This window comes from Tupaia chinensis, unplaced genomic scaffold (genome assembly GCF_000334495.1).
Source record: "Tupaia chinensis unplaced genomic scaffold, TupChi_1.0 Scaffold000086_1, whole genome shotgun sequence".
Classification (NCBI taxonomy): domain Eukaryota; kingdom Metazoa; phylum Chordata; class Mammalia; order Scandentia; family Tupaiidae; genus Tupaia; species Tupaia belangeri.
Genome location: NW_006159548.1, coordinates 720337 through 739489, shown reverse-complemented (window position 1 = coordinate 739489; position 19153 = coordinate 720337). Strand labels below are relative to the sequence as shown.

The 19153-nt window shown below is 36.2% G+C and overlaps 1 protein-coding gene and 1 long non-coding RNA gene across 2 annotated transcripts in view; one reads left to right on the top strand and one right to left on the bottom strand.

Moving 5' to 3' along the window:
* Positions 1 to 14298, bottom strand: part of ENAM (enamelin) — an 18127-nt gene extending 3829 nt beyond the window's left edge. The window contains exons 1-7 of the mRNA XM_006142888.1: positions 14245 to 14298; positions 11642 to 11710; positions 11475 to 11519; positions 10159 to 10200; positions 7100 to 7366; positions 5409 to 5471; positions 3400 to 3453 (exon numbers count right to left, since the gene is read on the bottom strand). Of these exons, the coding sequence (XP_006142950.1) occupies positions 3400 to 3453; positions 5409 to 5471; positions 7100 to 7366; positions 10159 to 10200; positions 11475 to 11519; positions 11642 to 11710; positions 14245 to 14298 (594 nt within the window). The remainder of the gene's footprint in view (positions 1 to 3399; positions 3454 to 5408; positions 5472 to 7099; positions 7367 to 10158; positions 10201 to 11474; positions 11520 to 11641; positions 11711 to 14244) is intronic.
* Positions 1 to 19153, top strand: part of LOC102493598 (uncharacterized) — an 86551-nt gene that overhangs the window by 6958 nt on the left and 60440 nt on the right. The gene's annotated exons all lie outside the window — the stretch shown is intronic.

Below are 19153 nucleotides of genomic sequence, written 5' to 3'. Positions count from 1 at the left end.
GAAATAAGACTGTTTCATGAGAGATATGAGTGCCAATAAATGAATGCACAGAACTAGACTCATCTCTCTCTGTTTCCTTCTCCTGTATTCTGTATTTAAGCAATATTCACTATTATCTACAAAATTCCCCAAGTTTCTGCTCTCTCCTTTATTTCACCAGAAATAATGAAAGTTAATGACCAAATTCTATAAAATCTAAACTTTCATCCTTGTCTCCTCTTCCTTTATCCCCAGTGTTCCTAAACTATTGCAGTAGTTTTATTACTTTTCTCTAATCTTGCCTCTCCACTGCCATCAGAGTAGTGCAGGCTTTGCTTGGGGGTTGGGGGCGGGGAGCAAGGCGGAGGGATGTTGTGGGTGGGGATTCTGCCACTTTTATCTTTAACTGTATTTTTAAAGTTCTCCTTTTCAGGATAAACTAAGCGATTTTTTCCTAACATACAAAGCAGTATCGCCTGGTGCTAGTGAGCTTTACTTAGATGTGGGTTAAAAATCCCCGAGCCTCCAGTATTAGTAGGATGACTCTGAGGTAATCTCCATTAATTAATTTGTAATATAGAGATAATAATAAATAATACCTACCTCAGAAGTTGTTGTGAGGGTCAAACGAGACAACACACACAAAGCTCTGTGCCTGGTACTTAGTAAATGCCTAATAAATGTTACATATTACTTAATAATAACTATTTTTTAGTCATCTAAGCCATAGTTATTTCATTACCTTCTCCTTGCACTTAATGCAGTTACAAATCACAACTACTGTTACTCCTCCGAGCTCTCCATTTATGTTTCAGTGCCATTACACATGGCTTCTTCACATTGACCCTTCTTCCACCTACACATTTATTACTCTGACTCATCCTCAGGACTCAGCTAGACTGCTACCTCTGTGTCCTGTATTCTGTGGGCAGGATTAGTCTATTCCTAGGTGTCCACAGCAATACAGATTGGTCATAATGATCATTGCACTGAATTTTAGTCACCCATTTTCCTGGGATTCTCCTGCATGATTTTCCCTCAAGTTTTATGCTTCTCATCTTTGTTTTTCAGTGACTCAGCACAGAATTATGCACAGTGCATAATACATTTTCATCTCAGTATTTCATTAGATGTTTTTGTGACATTTATTTAGGTCATTCATTTTTTTTCAAATATAACCTAGAAGAAAAATATTTTTATCTCCATTTGTGCATGGAGATGATGAGACACACAGATGAAGAGATTTCTCCAACATCATGCAATTAATTGGACAGTGTTCTCAGGGAGCAGAATACAGACTTCTTTTTGGCTTTTTTAACTGTCTGGGTTATTCTGCTTTGTTTTCTCATGTTGTGTTTGTGAAAATTTAAAGTCCCAGTTTCTAGGTTACATACAATTATAGGAATAATTTTCTTCTGTGGTTATTTCACAATGATATATTTTTCTTTAGTAATGATAGAGTGTGTGTGAGACTGCATGTGAGAGGAGAGAGAGCAAGTAATATTCTCTACAGGGCCCAGCCATGCCATAGTCCCCATCTTTTTTTAAAATTTTTTGGAGGGGTTTTTGCTACTGGGTGAGTGTGCAAAAGACAGAGACAAAGAGACAGAAAGCAAGAAATCACCCTCGGGGTGATGGCCATGCTGCAATCCCTTCTCCTCCATTCTCCTCTCAGGATCTTGGGCATGCATGCATACTCTCCTGGCATGAGTTTAAGCCTCTGGGTCTGGGACTTGAACTGCTGTCAGCTACATGGGAGTCCAATGACATAGCCATTATGCTAACTGCTGGTCCCCATGGCCCCCTTCTTGTAGTCCCCCAGCCTATCAGATTCTGGGCACTCATGCACATGCTTGCCATATTTTAGGCTGACCAGGCTGGGATTCAAACCCCATTTGCCATGTTTAGTCCAGCTTCTTTTTAGCAGCACACTGCTGCTGTGCTACAGAGCTGGTCCTACCAAGATATTCTTGAAAGTATTTCATACTATTACTGATATGATAATGTCATTATTTTAAGGATAACTTGCCCTTCACCTTCTACCCCTGTCATGCTATTGGGTTTCCAAGTTTCACTAAGAACATACTATATATTTATGGAAAAGAGAAAGTTGACTCCAGGATGGGGGTGTTGTGCTACAAACACTAAAATGACTTTTTAAAAATAATAAAGTGCTAGAATATTTTAAGTGTATCATTCTCTGATATACATTAGATTCTTCTCCTGGTCTGGTATAATAAAAAAGTTGGTGGCCAGCAGGTGGAGTGGTTAAGGCACTAGATTCTCACATGGTCAACTGAGGTTTAAGTCCCAAACCAAGCAGTTTGAAAATCACACTGGGCATGTCTGTATGCATGTTTAAAAATCCCAAGAAGAGAATGGAGGAGTAGGGATTGCAGCATGGCCATCTTACTTTCCTTCTCTGTCTCTCTTCAGTGAGTGCATGTGCCCTATGGCAAAAAACAAAAGAAAGTCATCACATGGGGTATTAGAAGACTTGGGTTCTGGGTCCAGTTTATTTACTAACTCAGTGGGTGAAATTAAATAGTATTTTATCTTCTCTTTAAATTATTTGTATGTGGAGGAAGTGTTAAATGATCACTTAATTCTTTTCTGAGGATAACATTTTAAAATGCTTTTACTTTCTTCTTTATTTAACACTGACTAGAGTCCAGTATCAACATCTAAAAAAGCTTACCAAGCTTTCTTAGTGTGTCACTTACATGAGTGAAAAAGAGAAAAAGAGTTCAATAGATGTAGAGGAAAAATTGTGTATCATGTTAATTTTAGGTCTCTGTCTTGATTTGTTTTATTTATTTATTTTTAAATATTGAAATCTTGAGCTATAGGTTCATGTTTTGGATTTTAGCTTTCTCATTAGATGTGTATAAAAAGCAGAGACTAAGGCTAGCTCTGCAACCTAAAGTTTAAAGGAGCTGGATACCACAGGGCCAACTGCAGTTTGACTCCTGATCCTGGAGGCTTAAAAAACACACTGGATGTGGGTGCCCAAAATTCTAACAGGATGAAGAAATGGAGGAATAGGGATTGAGGCATGACAATGCCTCAGCACCACAGGTTGCTTTTCCTTCTCTTTCTCTGCTGTCTTCCCTTGGAGAGTTCATGCACCCGCTGGCAATTAAAAACAAAACAAAACAAAAAAGTAGACTAACAGATAATAATTCCTAAAGGGAAATGTAGCTTTACCTATACTTTATAAAAACTATTTATTTAATTATATTTACTATTATTATTATTTTAAAATTTGCTATAGAGTACATGTACTTATCAGAGAGAGAGAGAGAGGAAGAGAAATAGTGAGAAAGCAAGCAGCCTGGTCCAGGACCTGAACCACGATGGGCCATGTGGGAGTCCAGAGCCCTAACTACCACACCACCTGCCAGCCCCACTTATACTTACTCCTCCTTCTTCATTGCTGATTGGTGGGCGTCCATAACCTGGTGGTGGTACTCTCTGAAAGATGAAAACCACAGTGAATGTAAGAGGAAACCACTTCCTGTGCTGCTGTTGTGTCTTAAAATGAGTCAGCAGCTATATATAAATACTATGAACTTTTAGCTTCATCATTAACTCTCACAATCTAGCTATTAAGAGTTTTAATCTATCACTGGATGCTGGTAAACACAAAGGCTTCAGATGGATGACAGTATTCTGGCTATATACCCGGGCAATCACCCCACATCACCACCTTTAACACTCAAAAATACCTATTCCCACCTTCCTCATCACACACATACATATGAGAGAAAGAGAGAGAGAGACAGGGAGAGAGAGAGAACTTTGAGTGCTACTCAGATTCAAACATCCTTATTAGAACATCTAATACTAGAGATTAAATACTGGGTAATCAGAAAAGTCATGATGCATTTATGCATGGAAAAATACAAAATGACCTTTTTGACCACCCAATGTGATGGTATTTTTAGAATGTCTGCTTTACATTTAGGGTGACAAAGAGGCAGTCTTTCCTTGATTATTACTATAATAGTTTTATTTGATCCAGGTTAATGTTTCTAATCAAACTTGGGAGGCTGATTTCAGGAATTGCTACCCAGTGAAGGGTTTAGAAAAGCTATTTGGTTCCCATAGATTTTCAGCAAGTTCTGTGTAGATGAGATTTATGGTAACTTTAGTGTAAGGATAAGATAAACACAATTCTTTTTATTTTTTAAATTTTTTTCTTTTTTTATTATTTTTTCTTTTATTATTATTATTATTATTATTTTCATTTCATTTTCTTCCATACATTCAATCACATTGTTATTTGTCTTACAAAATGGATATTTAAACAGGTGAACATTAACATAATTCTTTTTAAATCTTTACTTGACATTGCCTTAGTTTTCTTAGTTCAATGTGGCCACTAAAAGGAAGACATCTTTTAAGGTAAAAAAGTAAGGAACTCTTACTCTTTGAAAGGAATTATTGGTTGATAAGAAAGCTTCTTGGCTATTGAGTTGTAGACAGGAAGAACCTATGCTAAATCTGAATGACTGGTCATCAAATATTTCTTACTGCCATTTTTGTTTGTTTAATGACAGTTGATCTTTACTATTTATTTATTTCAAATAATTTATTTCACTATTTCATATTTTAATGCTATGATGCTGTTTCAGTGTTATATTTTATCTTAATAATTTTAAACTTTCATGGAATATATGAGGCTCCTTATAAATATTATTTTGCAAGATTCTTTGTAATGATATATTTGTGGCTATGAACAATAAAATAGGATAGAAAGATCTTAGTCTAATTGTAGGTTACCTTGGAGTTCCTTCAAACTCCATTTTCTCCCAGTTTCCCCATTACATTAAATGAAGATAACCTTTTTATTTTTTCATCTCTTAAGAAAGTGAAGGAATGGTAAAGAAGTAGTGTTAACAGTTTAAAATTAGCTTATTAAGTTTTTACTAGTTGATTTTCAGGCTGTGTCCATGTCACCAATTTGTCTGAGTAAAAAAATCATCCAAAATTATTTTTCCTTGCATGATTACTGATGTGATTGTTTTGTTTCATACTATCAATTGGTATATGGCATTCCATTTATATTTTATTAGATTAAGAATTTGTTGATTTAAGATATAAATGGTAATATTTTTCACTTTTTTTTTTTTTTTTTGGGTAGAGGTTTTTGCTATAGGGTACGTGCGCTTGCCAGAAAGACAGAAAGAGACAGAGAGACAGAAAGCGAGAAATCACCCCCTAGGGGGGAATGGCCACACCACAATCCCTTCTCCATTCTCCTCTTGCAATCTTGGGCACACACACATGCACCCGGCGTGAGTTTAAGCCACTGGGTCCGGGACTCGAACTGCACTTGACTACATGGGAGTCCAGTGACATAGCCATTATGCTAACTGCTGGTCCTGATAGTTTTCACTTTTATAGTAAAGAAAAACAATTCTCACCTGTGGAATCTGCCATGGTGGTTGTTGATAAGGAAATAACCCACTGTTAAATGGTGGGAATACCTAGAGAGAGAGAATCAGAGTAGTGTGGAAGTGAGACGAATAAATGAAAACGAAGCAAGCAAACTAAATACAATTATTTGAAATGTGGGGATCTACATCTCCTTTGCATGAAACTATTTTTTGTTGTTTGTCTTTAGGGTGGATGATTACTATAATTAGTGTTACTGAACACTTAATGCTCTAGGCACTGTGCTGAGCATTTTATATTCTTAATTCTATTTCATTCTCACATAACCATAAAGAATATGTATTATTTTTCCTATTTTACTTAAAAATCTAAGATTCAGAGAGTTAAGTAACTCACCTAAAAGCTCATGAATGATTGAATGATTGAAACCAATATTCAAATCCTGGAGTGTCTTTTTAATCCAATTTTTTATTTCCTACACCTGTAATAGTATCTGAGAATACATGTTAACCAACTAAAAGGCAGTACTTCTGATGCGCCATACTGGACAATATCTTGAGAAACCATTTGCATATCTTCTTGCCTTATGTCAGGGCTACACTCATGTCACCTTGAAGTACTGGAAGCAGTATTAATTTCAGAGCAATATTTTAGCTCATAAAAGCATATGGAAAAGACTTAGATGCTGTTTAGTTTATACATGGAGAAAGTGGAGTGTAGAAAGGTGAAGTGACTTGTTCAAGATCATACAACTAATAGGATTTGAGGATAGAACTTGAATGTTCCTTTGTTGACTTTCAGATTGGTGCTTGTGTAATTTTTTTGTTTGTTTATTTTAGGGAGATTTTTGCTATAGTGCATGTGCGCTGGCTAAAGAGACAGAGAGACAGAAAGCGAGAAATCACACCCTGGGGAGATGACCACTCCGCAATCCCTTCTCTTTCATTTTCTCTTGGGATCTTGGGCACGCATGCACACATGACTGGTGTAAGTTTCAAGCCCCTGGGTCTGGGACTTGAACCACAGTTAGTCATGTGAGAATCCAGTTGATGTAACCATTATGCTATGTGTTGGTTCCAGTGCTCATGTTATTATATATGTTGCCTGTGTATTTTAGAAGGAACTTTTTTAAGGTCACTGTGGGAGTGCCTAATAGTGGATATAGTCTTTCTGCTTATGTTGCAGGTCATGCTAAAGTTCTATACAAAGACATAATGTACTGCTGGGCTATATTAACTGGATTGGATTCAGACAGAAACTAGCAGTAACTTGAGCATTAGCCAGAAAAGGCCAGGAGAGTCTTGTTTAGAACCATGAGGTACTCCATAGCTGAAGCTTGTAGCTTTGCCTCTCCTATAAAAGAATGTGCACAGACTGGCTCAGGGCCTTGGTATTCTCTAGTAGAGATGCTGGCTCCTCCTGATCCCCACTGTTGTCTGTCCTGTACTTTCTCAATCCACAGCCCTTCCCTTCGGGGTACCTTATTCTCTTTGCTGTCGGGCTGGCGCAGCTGTATTTTTGTAATTTTGAACTAAACAAGGCTGGAATTGGCTCACCGTGTGGCTTGATATAAATATCAAATCTAAAGATTGTGTTGCCACATAACAAAATCTGTATTGAGGAGTTCTAGAGAAAGTGTGAATATGGGGGTGGTATGGTATTCCAAATCTCTGAGGCCATTTGTGACTCTGATTTGGAATTTTTGAAGGTTAAATCTCACCTGAGGTGGCTGAGCTTCCTCTTTGGGCTCTGTTGGGGCACTTGGTGGCTGCTTCACAGGCCGCTTCTGTGGTGGCTTTTTTGGCGGAGACTGGTTGGGTTTCTGGGTCTCTTGGGCTTGGTCAGTCTTGCTCTGGCGTTTGGGTCCTGAAGGTTTCTGTGGGGGCCACATTTTGGGTGGTGGCTGAGGCCACATGGGCATCTGATACTGTGGGAACTGTGGAGGGAGTTGCAAACCATTTCCGTACATGGGGCCCAGATGTGCGAGCTGAAAGGGTAGCAAATGAGACCAAAATCACACTAGGGTTAAGATTCAGGCTGTCTCCATCCTCTCATCTCAGTCCCTCAAACTCAGCTGAAGAGTTTAAGAGTCCTATCAAACTTGACTCAACAAGGAAGCTTCAAGATCTTTAGCTAGAATTTAAAAAAAAATATTGTTTTATACAAATGAACTTCAGTCTTCTAAAAAACCAATGAAACAAACCAAAAGGCAAAATAAGGTGAAAATTTTTAGTGTAAGAATTTGTTGGTTTTCTGACTCTGAAGCCCTCACTCAAATGCTAAGTGTACGAGTCAGGGTACAGGGGATTTGTTGTCAAATTAAAACTCATATGAATTGTTATAAGGCTGGTTAAAGAGAAAAGAAAAATTCAGATTAAGGAAGTGAGACTATAAAACACAAGATAAAAAAAATAAAGGAAAATGAGAGAATAAAAATTCTATTGATATCTGTGTAAATACCCTTATATAGTGCCTGTACTTTTAGGTGGATCCTCATTATTTTCATTTTCATTGTTAGAATCTTCACAATTATAAGGTTGGATAGGGACACAAAAGTAGTTAGAATCTGAAAATGCTGGGACCAGCAGATGGCATAATGGTGATGTCACTGGACTCCCAAGTAGTTTACTGTGGTTCGAGTCCTGGGCCTAGTGGCTTAAACCTCATGCTGGGTGCATGTGCGTGCATGCCCAAGATCTTGAGAGGAGAATGGAGGAGGAGGGATTGCGACGTGGCCATCCTCCCTGGGAGGAGGGGGGTGATTTCTTGATTTCTGTCTCTGTCTATCTCTGGTGAGGGCACATGTCCTATAGCAAAAGTATCTCTCTCTCAATAAGAAAAAAATCCGAAAATGCTAATATATGAATCAGCATAAGTCTTACCACATCAGTTCTCATTCACGCATTCCCTCCCTGGTCCAACAACAGTATCTATCTCTAGTTTTCATTAATTAATCTTTTGTTATCCATTGGATGATGTACCTACCATCATTAGTGGATTGATGGAAGACAAAATTGCAGATCTTGCAGTTAGATACAGGGTTTGATGACAGTTGAGTGTTTGAAAATGTTAGGCTAGGGACTAGCAGATGACGTAATGTTACTGTTGCTGAACTCCCAGTTAGTCAACCACGGTTTGAGTCCTGGACCCAGTGGCTTAAAACTCATGTTAGGCATCTGTGCCTGTGTGCCCAAGATCTCAACAGGAGAATGGAGAAGGGATTGTGGCATGGCCATCCCTCTCAGTGAGTGATTTTTTGCTTTCCATCTGGCTGTCTGTCTCTCTGGTGAGCGCATGTGCCCTATCTCAAAAATCTCCCTTTCTCTCAAAAAAAAAGAGAAAATGTTGGGCTTATCAAGCATTGAGAAACACAAAATTGACAGTGATAATGAGAAAACAAGAGGCTTTAAAATAGAATGACTTGAGTAAAAAGGATTAAGGGAAAAATTGTTGAAGTCATCAATCTCCCTCTTATCCCGCAATAGCCCTCATCATCATGCTACAAAAATCAAAAGTGATGTGTAGAATTATTGTGCTATGATACAATTTTGTCAGAAAAATTATGCCAGAAGATTCAACTGATACCTGATTTATTATTACTTTGTTTAGAGAATTAACATGCATTGACAAGAATAACCTACATTTATTTATTTATTTTTAAAGAGTTTTTTGCCTTTGGATGTGTGTACTTGCCAGAGAGAGAGAGAGACAGAGACAGGTAGACAAAGGCAGTGAGAAAGAAAGTAAGAAATCACCCCTTGGGAGGATGGCTATGCTATAGTCCCTACTCTTCCATTTTTCTCCCAGGATCTTGGGCATATGCATGTACACGTGCCCAGTGTGAATTTTAAGCCACTGGGGCCACTGGGTCTGTTACTTGAACCACAGGCAGTCATGTGGGAGTCCAGCTACATAACTGCTATGCCATCTATTGGCCTTCATTTATTTAATCTTAAGTTTGTTTATTTTTTCTATGAGCAAGAGAGAGAGAGAGAATCTCTAACTGGATATATTATGCCACAGTCCACCCGTAGCTTCAGCCAGCCCCAGATCATGTGTACTTGGGTGCGTGGTATACTGGGGGAGGTTACTGGACACAAATCCGGAACCGTCCTGTGTGGGTCAGCCTCACAGAGCATTGTGTTTCACCATTCCACCACCATCTACTCTCTTGTATTTATTTAAATAACATGAAAACTTATTTCATAATTTTAGGTTTATCTTTTGAGATAAATAAAATAAAATTACCCCCAGCCTTCAGTATTTACTATGTTATTTTTGTAAACATTGTTTTTGAATATATCTTGTCTGATCTTTTCCTAGAACCAATTTTCTTAGATACAAAGAACAATTATAGGACCAAGTGGTGGCATAGCAGTAGCACTACTAGACCTGCATGGAAAAGATCCTGAATTCATGTTCCAGAATCTCCCTGAACATACCAGGTGTACCCGTGATCCAGGCTGACAGAGGCTGAGAGTGGATATTGGCATGAGGATCCTGTAGAAGTTGCCTGTCTCTCTGCCTCTCTCATGGAAGAAATAAGTGAATAGGCTTTAAAAAAAGAATTTTTATAATTAGTAAATTATTTTGATTTACATGTAAGAACAACCATAATGAATAAGGAAACAACTTGATGTAAGGGAACAGTTGAAATTATTTCCTCTCAACTTGAAACTCAGATAATTAAAACATGTGTACTGATGTACCTATTAGCTAAGACAAACCTTATCTTTTCTAAATATAAACAAGAAATCATAAATAATATAAAGAACTTACATGTGGAGAGTTCATAAAGTTGAATTGATTGTACCGCATCATCTGCAACCATAGCAATCTATTAGTGTGCCACGAATAAAAATTTTATTCAGTTAATCCACAAATCACAAGAAATAAAGTTCTGAGTTTAAGACATAATTGTCATAATGTCTTTTGCTAGTTATGGGTAAATTCGAAGTAAGGATTCAGTTTTTAAAAACTTCACTTTTATTTTTCCATTTTTAAAGATTTATTTTTCCCATAAGGCATGTGCTCTAGCCAGAGAAAGAGAGGCAGAGACAGAGAGAGGGAAAGTGAGCATCATCCCCCAGAGGGGATGGCCATGCCACAGTCCCTTTTCCATTCTCTTGGTACTTTGGGCAAGCATGTACACGTGCCTGGCGTGATTTTCAAGCCACCTGATTTGGGACTTGAACTGCACTTGACCATGTGAGAGTCTAGCACATGCCCCCTGCTAGCCTGAACACTTTAATTTTTAAGTGAGAATTTATTTGGAAGAATCAATATAGAATAGAATAATAGCAGATAAAAATCTGGTCTATTTTAAAGTTTTTGAATATTCTATCCTTTAAGAGTTCAGGGTTTGAGAATGTGATGCTTTTGACAAAATGATTTGTCTTTCTGATCTGCACTGAATTTGGCTAATGATATGGATATGAGAAAAGGTATTTATAATTGTAAGCATCTATTTTCTGATAACACTTGGTACAGATGCTTTCCTTTGCTAGCTAACAAACTTAGCAAAGAAACTAACATCAACTAGATTTTGACACAGGTCTCCATTTACCTTGAAAAAGGATGTTGAAAAGCACGTTGGAAGGATGATACTGAGAAAATTATTTTGTCTTGATTTGAGAGTTTAAGACTTTCAACTAGGGACCAGCAGTTAGCGTAATGGCTATGTCGCTGAACTCCCATGTAGCCGACTGTGGTTCGAGTCCTTGACCTGGTGGCTTAAACTCATGCCGGGTGTATGTGTGTGCGTGCCCAAGATCCCGAAAGGAGAATGGAGAAGAAGGGATTGTGGTGTGGCCATCCCCCCTGGGGGGTGATTTCTCGCTTTCTGTCTCTCTGTCTCTCTCTGTCTTTCTGGAAAGCACACACGCCCTATAGCAAAAACCTCTCCGGAAAAAAAAAAAAAAAAAGAAAAAAAAAAAGAAAAAAAAAAAAAAAAAAAGACTTTGAACTATTTTTCCCCTTACTTTTTTTCATAAGTAACTTTATTTATCAGACAGTTTCCCCAAATTTTATGTCTTTAAGGACTTTTAGGTTAAGATTCTAGGAAACTTCTCTATTGAGATAGAATAGATACATACCTCCTCACTTTTACTGCTAAATCCATGCATTCGGGGCATGTGCATCTGAAAGTGAGAGAACATCAGTGACAAATAGAGAACATCAATCAAAATATGCCCAACAATTTCCCTTTAGCTATGGAATCACACAACACAGAGAAAAGGCAAAAAATTTAAAAAATACTCACGGGCAGAGCAACAGAATTACCAAGCACACCTAGAAATACAAGGAGAATCTCCATTTTTCCATTTGGTACCTGAAAAAAGAATCTGTATTTTATTTTTGTACTGAAATAGTTATGCCTAGTGCACTCTGTATTTATCTAGGTACCAGTCCACTCATCTGTCAAGGAGAGTACAGAAATAGATTGAGCCTCTATTGCGATTTTTATTTTATGTTCAAGTATTTTATCATAGTTACTATCGTATTTTATAGTAGTTACTACCTAGTACTGTTCCACGATGCAAAAGGGTCAGATTCAAAAGGAAAACTAAAAGTAGAAGAGAAAGGGGGGAGGGGAAGAGAGAGAGAGAATGAACAAGAATAATGATGCTTGAGAATATGGTTCATAGCACTGGAATGAAGAAATGAACAATAAGGATGTTATCTCAAAAATAGGAATACTGATGGTTTTGAGTTGCTAGTTGCTAAATTGGTTTAGAAAGACACAATAATGTCCGACTACCTTCAGTATATAGAACAATCCATGGATTCTATGAGGACATTCTCCAAAATCAGGACTTCCTGCTGTTTTTATAAATGCTGTAGACAACATTCTGTTATATTCTGTTGTCAAAGGCTAATTAAATGTTCCAGAATATTCCAGAATCCTTTTTTTCTCCTTTCTTTTATTATTTCTATATCACTAATTTACCTTTAAATAATTATTTCTGAGGGGGCAGCAGATGGCATGGTGTTTAAGGCACTGAACTTCCACATGGCCAACTCCAATTCAAATCCTAGGCCTGGCAGCTTGAATATCAAGTGTGTGTGTATGTGCCCAAAATCCCAGGAGAAGAATGGAGGAGAAGGGATTGTGGCATGGCCATCCTGCCTGGGGAGTGAGTTCTCACTTTCTCTCTCACTGTCTCTCCTCTGTGTCTCTCACCTCTTGGGCAAGTGCACATGCCTTTGGCAAAAATCTTTGAAAAATGCTGGTCAGAAAAATAGAAATAGGGAGAAATATAAACATCTCGTTGTTAGACACTTTGGTTAAACATATAGAGGAAAAGGTTGCAACTATAGACTTATGTATGAAGCTTGGAGATTGTTTTTATGGATTTCGTTTGTCCACTTGAGTTAATTATAAAGGCGTTGTATAATTAAGACTTGTATTTACATCTTTGAACAAAGTTTATTCTGAAACATTTACCTGGGTATTTCTTAAACTATTTCTATTCACACATACAATAGAGGAAAACAAAAGCTTTAATCAGAATTAATCAATTAATTTTCATAATATATCATATAGTCCAATTTCTAGTATGGTAACCAATATATCGACAGCCAGTAGTTATTAACTCCTTTTGTTCTTTCTTCCTTTTTCTAGTCATGAAATGCATCTAAGTAGAGATTTAAGTCAATGTTTGTCCTTCTGTTTGTTTCCCATAGGAGCAACATAACTAAAGAACACATTGGCATTTTTATAAGTGACTTTTTCCTAAATTGTCGGTATAATTGGTTACATTTTATATGTCAGAGAAACTGGAAGAGGGTTATTAAACAAAGGAAGCAGTAATATGTAAATGCATTTTCTACTAATTAAAGATTTTTTAGAATTATGACATAGGGAACTAAAAGTAACAGCTAAAACTAGTGTTAAATTTAGTATAGGCTGCAATAGCATAAGGAAGCTAGTTAATGAAAACACTGGTGAAGGCTTTCCTTCCAAATGTTTCAAAAGTTATGGACTAAGAGTTTGGGAAACTTTTGGATGTTTAATTTTTCTTTCAATCATCCATTTCATCATAGAGATTATTGATAACATTGCACACTCATTTAAGAAGATGTGACTATTTTGCAAATATAAAATGTCACTCATTTTCCCTTTTGTAAAATTAATATATTGGATGACTTGTTTTTTAAATCTTAAATAATTTTAAATTTTTTTCAACAGAGAACTTTACATTCTTTTACCTATTAAATATTTCTACCCTTTTCCCTCTCCCACCTACCCTCTACTACCCACTCCCTGCCCTTACCGTCTTTGGTATCTACAGTTATTCTTTCTACTATCATATCTTTGGATCTTTCAATTTTTGTCGAGGAGTGCAGACATTGTTTTTCATATTAAGTGGGAATATACAGTGTGTATCTTTCACTTTGCTTAACATTAAGTCTTCTATATTCATCGACTTTGAATCAAATGATAAGATATCATTGTTTCTTATGTCTGAGTAATATTCTATAGTTTATAGGTGCTGCAGTTTTTCAACCCAGTTAGCAGTTTTCAGACTCTTAGGTTGATTCCATGTCTTAGCAATTGTGAATAATGCTGTAATAAACATGGATGCAATTGTATTTCTGTTTTATATTTGAATTACTTTTAAGATCATTTCTGTTTCCTAAAGCCCATGACTGGATAAAAGTCTATGAGTAATTATTTTTGAATTGACAATAACACTCATAATGATCACTATGAAGTACAATGATAGTTTAAGTTCTTTCATTTTGTCTGTGAATGCAGATGCTTTTTGATTCTTCTAACATATTTAAATAATATTTTGTCCTCTCAAATGATAATATCTATAATAGTATGATAGCTTGGGGAAAATAAATGAAAATACTCACCATATTATCTAGCTTAGGAGAAGAAGCTCCATGCCTGCACTGAAGCAGCAACATTTTTTCACCAAAATTTTCATAAGCCTTTAAGAAAAATACGGATTTAACACGAGAAGAAACTCAAATATAGTATAGAAATGAAGTAAATGAAATGAATAGGAAAGGTTCAGTTCTGAGGTGGAGCATGCCATGTTAATTGTTTTATCCCAGCATATACTTTTAGAAAGTCCTCAAAATCAAGCTTAATTCTCCATTGAAGAGTAGAATGAAAACTAAATTAGAAAGAAAAAGACACAGGCACTGTATTTTGAGATACTTCTAGTACAAGGTTGACAAAAATTTTACCTCTCTATGGGAAATCTGCAAAAATCACAGTATGAAAGGAGATCTAAGTAGGCTAAAAAAAACCCCCAACAAATACAAATGAACTAATGAGTTTAAATTTTATCATAAAATTAATTTACAATACTGATTTTATAACCAATATAAAGGAATGCAATGACGAAATCATTATCTACTAATTAAGTTAATTATTTGGCACTATATAAGTTAATATTCTCTAATACTCACCTAATGCCAGTTAGAAGCTGCAATATATAAAAATAAGTTTTACTTGGACTTTGTATGCCTTTCTTTGAAATAAACTCTTAATAGTCTATAGTGAAAATGACTACAAATTGCTGAAGACAGGGAGATCGCAGGGAGCAAGCCACATTAGTTTCTTAATAATAATGCAAAAATTCTTCACGCAGATATCATTTTCAGTACCAAAAAGCTTAAAATAAGATTCTTCCTGTCAGAAAGCTTGGCATAGCAAGGTCACATTTAAGCGCTGTTGTAGATCTCCACAACCAATCAGCTTTTGAGGAAAATGATTTTGCCATCACAAGTGTCTAAAGCAAAAGTAAAAAAAAATCCAATGTAAAATTTATAATGTGTAATTATAGGAGCTGTCAAGTCTCTTATTATGTGTAATAACAGTCCAGGAAAATAAGCTTACAGTAGTAAGGTTTGGAAGATGCTTTCCTTGGTAAATTTGAGTTTCAAAGTAGAAATTTGTTTATGCACAGTTATTTGGAGAGCAAAAGTGAATATTAACCGTATTCTGTTGTCATAAATCATTGGTCCTGTCAAAAGCCAGGCCATTAGATATATATTTGATATATTTAATATATTTCATATATAATTAAGATAAACTGGAATGTTGTATCCACATAACTCAGTGCCTTGATTTGATTTGTATTACATAATATATGAGGAAATAGTACTAATTTTGAAGTAAAATATATATAATATTAGGTTGTTGGGAAAGCCATGATGTATTTTTCTGTGCAAAAAATGTCATGACTTTCCTGATTACCCAATAGTTCAATCACTGGGGATTCAGAATTTTAGAAGAGTTGGGCAAAATGGCCATTGAACTCCCAGTAATTCATAATACAACTGCATGAATATAGGAGTCCAAAAATTCACTGAGGGGAGAATTGTATTATTTTTTTTCTAAAATCTGTCTTTTCATAATAAAGATTTCACTTCTGAAAAAATAAAGGGTCAATACTTTTCATCAACAGCAGCAAGATTTGTTATCTTTGCTGACCATGGATTATTCTGTTCTGTTGAGGCACCATGAGAGAAAACATTTGTCATGGTGATATTTGCTTGTTTTAATTTTGGTATTTTAAAACTAAGAAGGATTGAAGTTGATGCCCAAAGTTGTTCCTATCATGTACATCAGTTAATGCAGTTCTTGCACCTAGCTCTGTTCTTTCAAGGCTTGTAAACTGCTACGTGCTTCCCCTTTGGCCAAATAACACTGCTTTTCTTAGTCCTCCTGCTCCCCAGATTTAGTGCGATAAGGAACAAAATTATTCTAGGCTGTTTTACCTTAAATTAAAGTAGAATTTTTTTTTTTCTTTTTAAAAGCTTATTTCTTTATTCCATGAGTGAGATGATCAGAGATACAACACTACTAACAGGCTCTTGTTGCCAAAAATCTACCCCAGCTTTGGCTAACCTGATTGTGGGCACACACATGCCTGACATACTCAGAGAGGTCTCTGAATGTGAACTGGTAGCCTTCCCCCATGGGTCTGCTTCTTAGAGCATTATGTTCTATCCCTGCACCATCCACCATCTGGCCCCAAGGCTCAAAATATCTTCTAAGTCTGTATGGATGAAAAATATGCAAAGGTGTTTCTGCTTTTGTCTGAATTTGTAGAAACTGAGTAGCAATTATAATACTATGTATTCATTGGGATAGGTTCGCAAGTGGTTAGATACCTAGAGGCACTGTATTCTTGGAGGTGAAGTAGGAGTTGTGGTGCTGGGTGACCCTAACATGTGTCTGTGCCATTCATGTGGAATCTGTTTTTTTTTTAATTTCAGTTTTAGCCATATAGATTATTGGGAGTTGCCACTAAGTCTCATTTTTGATCACCTTCTCTACCTTTGTTACCTCTGCTACAAGGGTAGTTAGTGTTAATGAAATAATAATGTTTCTAAAAATCCAGCCTAGTTACTGAATGAGTGAACTTTTAGTAGTTTTGATTTGGGATTGAGAAAACAATAAATTTCTTTTTTTTCTTAAAAAAATTAAAGAAATACTTAATTTCATAAAATGTCTTCAAATCAGGGCTGTTTGATTTTTTTCCCCTTTCCTTCAGTTATCTCTACTTATTTTATGAGTTCTTTTTCTTCCTAAACAATTACAACTGTGAACATATTTATGATTTGGCTTTGAAATGGTTAAAGTGTATTTTTTCCTTTTCTTTCTATATACTTTTTTCTCATCTACAAAACAAGGCTTCTTAACCTGGGGTCTATAAATTTACGAAATTGTAGATAAGAATTAGTGAAGTTGTGGGGCCAGCAGGTCATGATGTGGTGGTTAAGGCGCTGGACTTTTCACATGGCCAACTGTGGTTCAAGTCTCAGATCTGGAGGCTTGCTTTCTCACTTTCCTTCTCTCTCTCTCTCACTCTTACTCTGTCCCTCTCTGTTCAAATGAAAATAATTTGAGCTTTTTCTGGTGAACACACATTGTCATGTAGCAAATTCAAAAATAGTAATGATAATGATGGTAAATAAAATAATTCTTATAAAAAAAAGACTAAGTGCAGTTGTGTGTAAATGCACTTTTTTCCCCTTAACCTAAAAGAGGACTCCTAGTCTTCACTGATCTATCACCTCTCCACCCCTCTTTGACTCCAAATAAGAACCTCTTATTGCTCTAAGCTTTAAGCTACTAAGAGCAGAAAAGTCTTTTGATTTCTTATTCTAGATATAGTGGGAAGAGGCTGGGTTTTGGGATTGCCACAAATTGTTCAATTCTTTACTGAACAGTTCAATTTCCTGTTCAGTAAGATGGCTGTAATATTACCTGTCCCATAAATTTCTTCTATTCAATAAACGAACTATACATATAATGCTTGGCACCTAGTAGATGACTATCCATGAGTGATTGATCAACACATGAAGGTACTTTTATGGTTCCGCATTATAACTTGCAATGACTTACTAAAGATTCAAGGGTAACAATACAGTCACAGTTCTCAAAGCAAATAGATACTGTTCTAAGCATCACTGGTGAGCTGAAGTTGTGGATTATTACCAGCAGAGCACTCCAACACTGCAGGGTCACCTAATTAAGTATTTGAGACAAAGTAATGTCTTAGGGATCTAGTACAGGGTGTCTAATGATGTAGCTACAACCTGACTTCTCTCTGAAATTATTCACATAGCATATTGTCAGGTCCTAAATGTGAGAAGCTCTTATTCTAAAAGAAGGGATGCAATTTAATCTCTTACAGATTAAGTGATTACAAACATTTCCTGAATGGCCCTTTCATGCAAAGCCTTGGCTTAGGCGTCTACCCATCTTACACAGAGTATCAAGATAGAAAACTTTCTGAGTAAGAACTTAGTAGTAGGTTCAAATTCTGATTTCCACATTTTGCTTATGTTTTAAAAAATATTATATTTAACTTTATTTATTTATGTATTTTAATTTGACTAGAGAGGGACAAAGTGAGAGTGAGAGAGAGGGAGATAGAGGGAAAGTAAGAAACTAAGCTGCAAGGTTTGGGACTCGAACTGCAGTTGGCCATGTCGGAGTACAGTGACATAACCACCATGCCATCTGCTGGCCCTCATGGTTTGCCTATTTTAAAGTGACTTAATCTTGTTTCCTCATTTATAAAATGAGAGGAAAAAGAGTAATAATAAAAATATTCCCTTCATGGGTTTGTTGAAGATTTAATGAGATGATTTTTAAAAAGTTCTTAGCACATAGCTCAAATAAATGTTATAAATAAAATAGACAAGTAAATATTATCTAGAGTTTTCTTTATTACTAACCACTGCATGATTTCCCAAAGATTTCTGATGAATGCTTCTCCTCATTATACTTATTTATTCATTACAAACACAGAAAATAAAAATCTCTAATAGAGTAACCAAAAATCTATATAAGCAGGATATAGAAACTGGATCATAAGTTTATCATATTTAATCCTAATTAAATTCTGCTTTTGGTATATAAATACCAAAGTTACTTGGGTAAGTTGGTGAGTAATTGTTGGTGGGTGGTTATTTATTTATTTATTTATTTGTACCACTCTCAGATATCGTGTTTACTTTTTAGAGCTCTAAGCAATAAGAACTCTCATATTTATCCAAGATCAGCATTAAAATGATTCAGAATTGGGGACCAGCAGTTGGCGTAATGGCTGTGTTGCTGGACTCCCATGTAGTTGACCACCGTTGGAGTCTCGGACCTGGTGGCTTAAACTCACGCTGGGCGTGTGTGCGTGCATGCCCGAGATCCTGGGAGGAGAAAGGAGGAGAAGGGATTGTGGTGTGGCCATTTCCCCTGGGGGGTAATTTCTTGCTTTCTGTCTGTCTCTCTCTCTTTCCC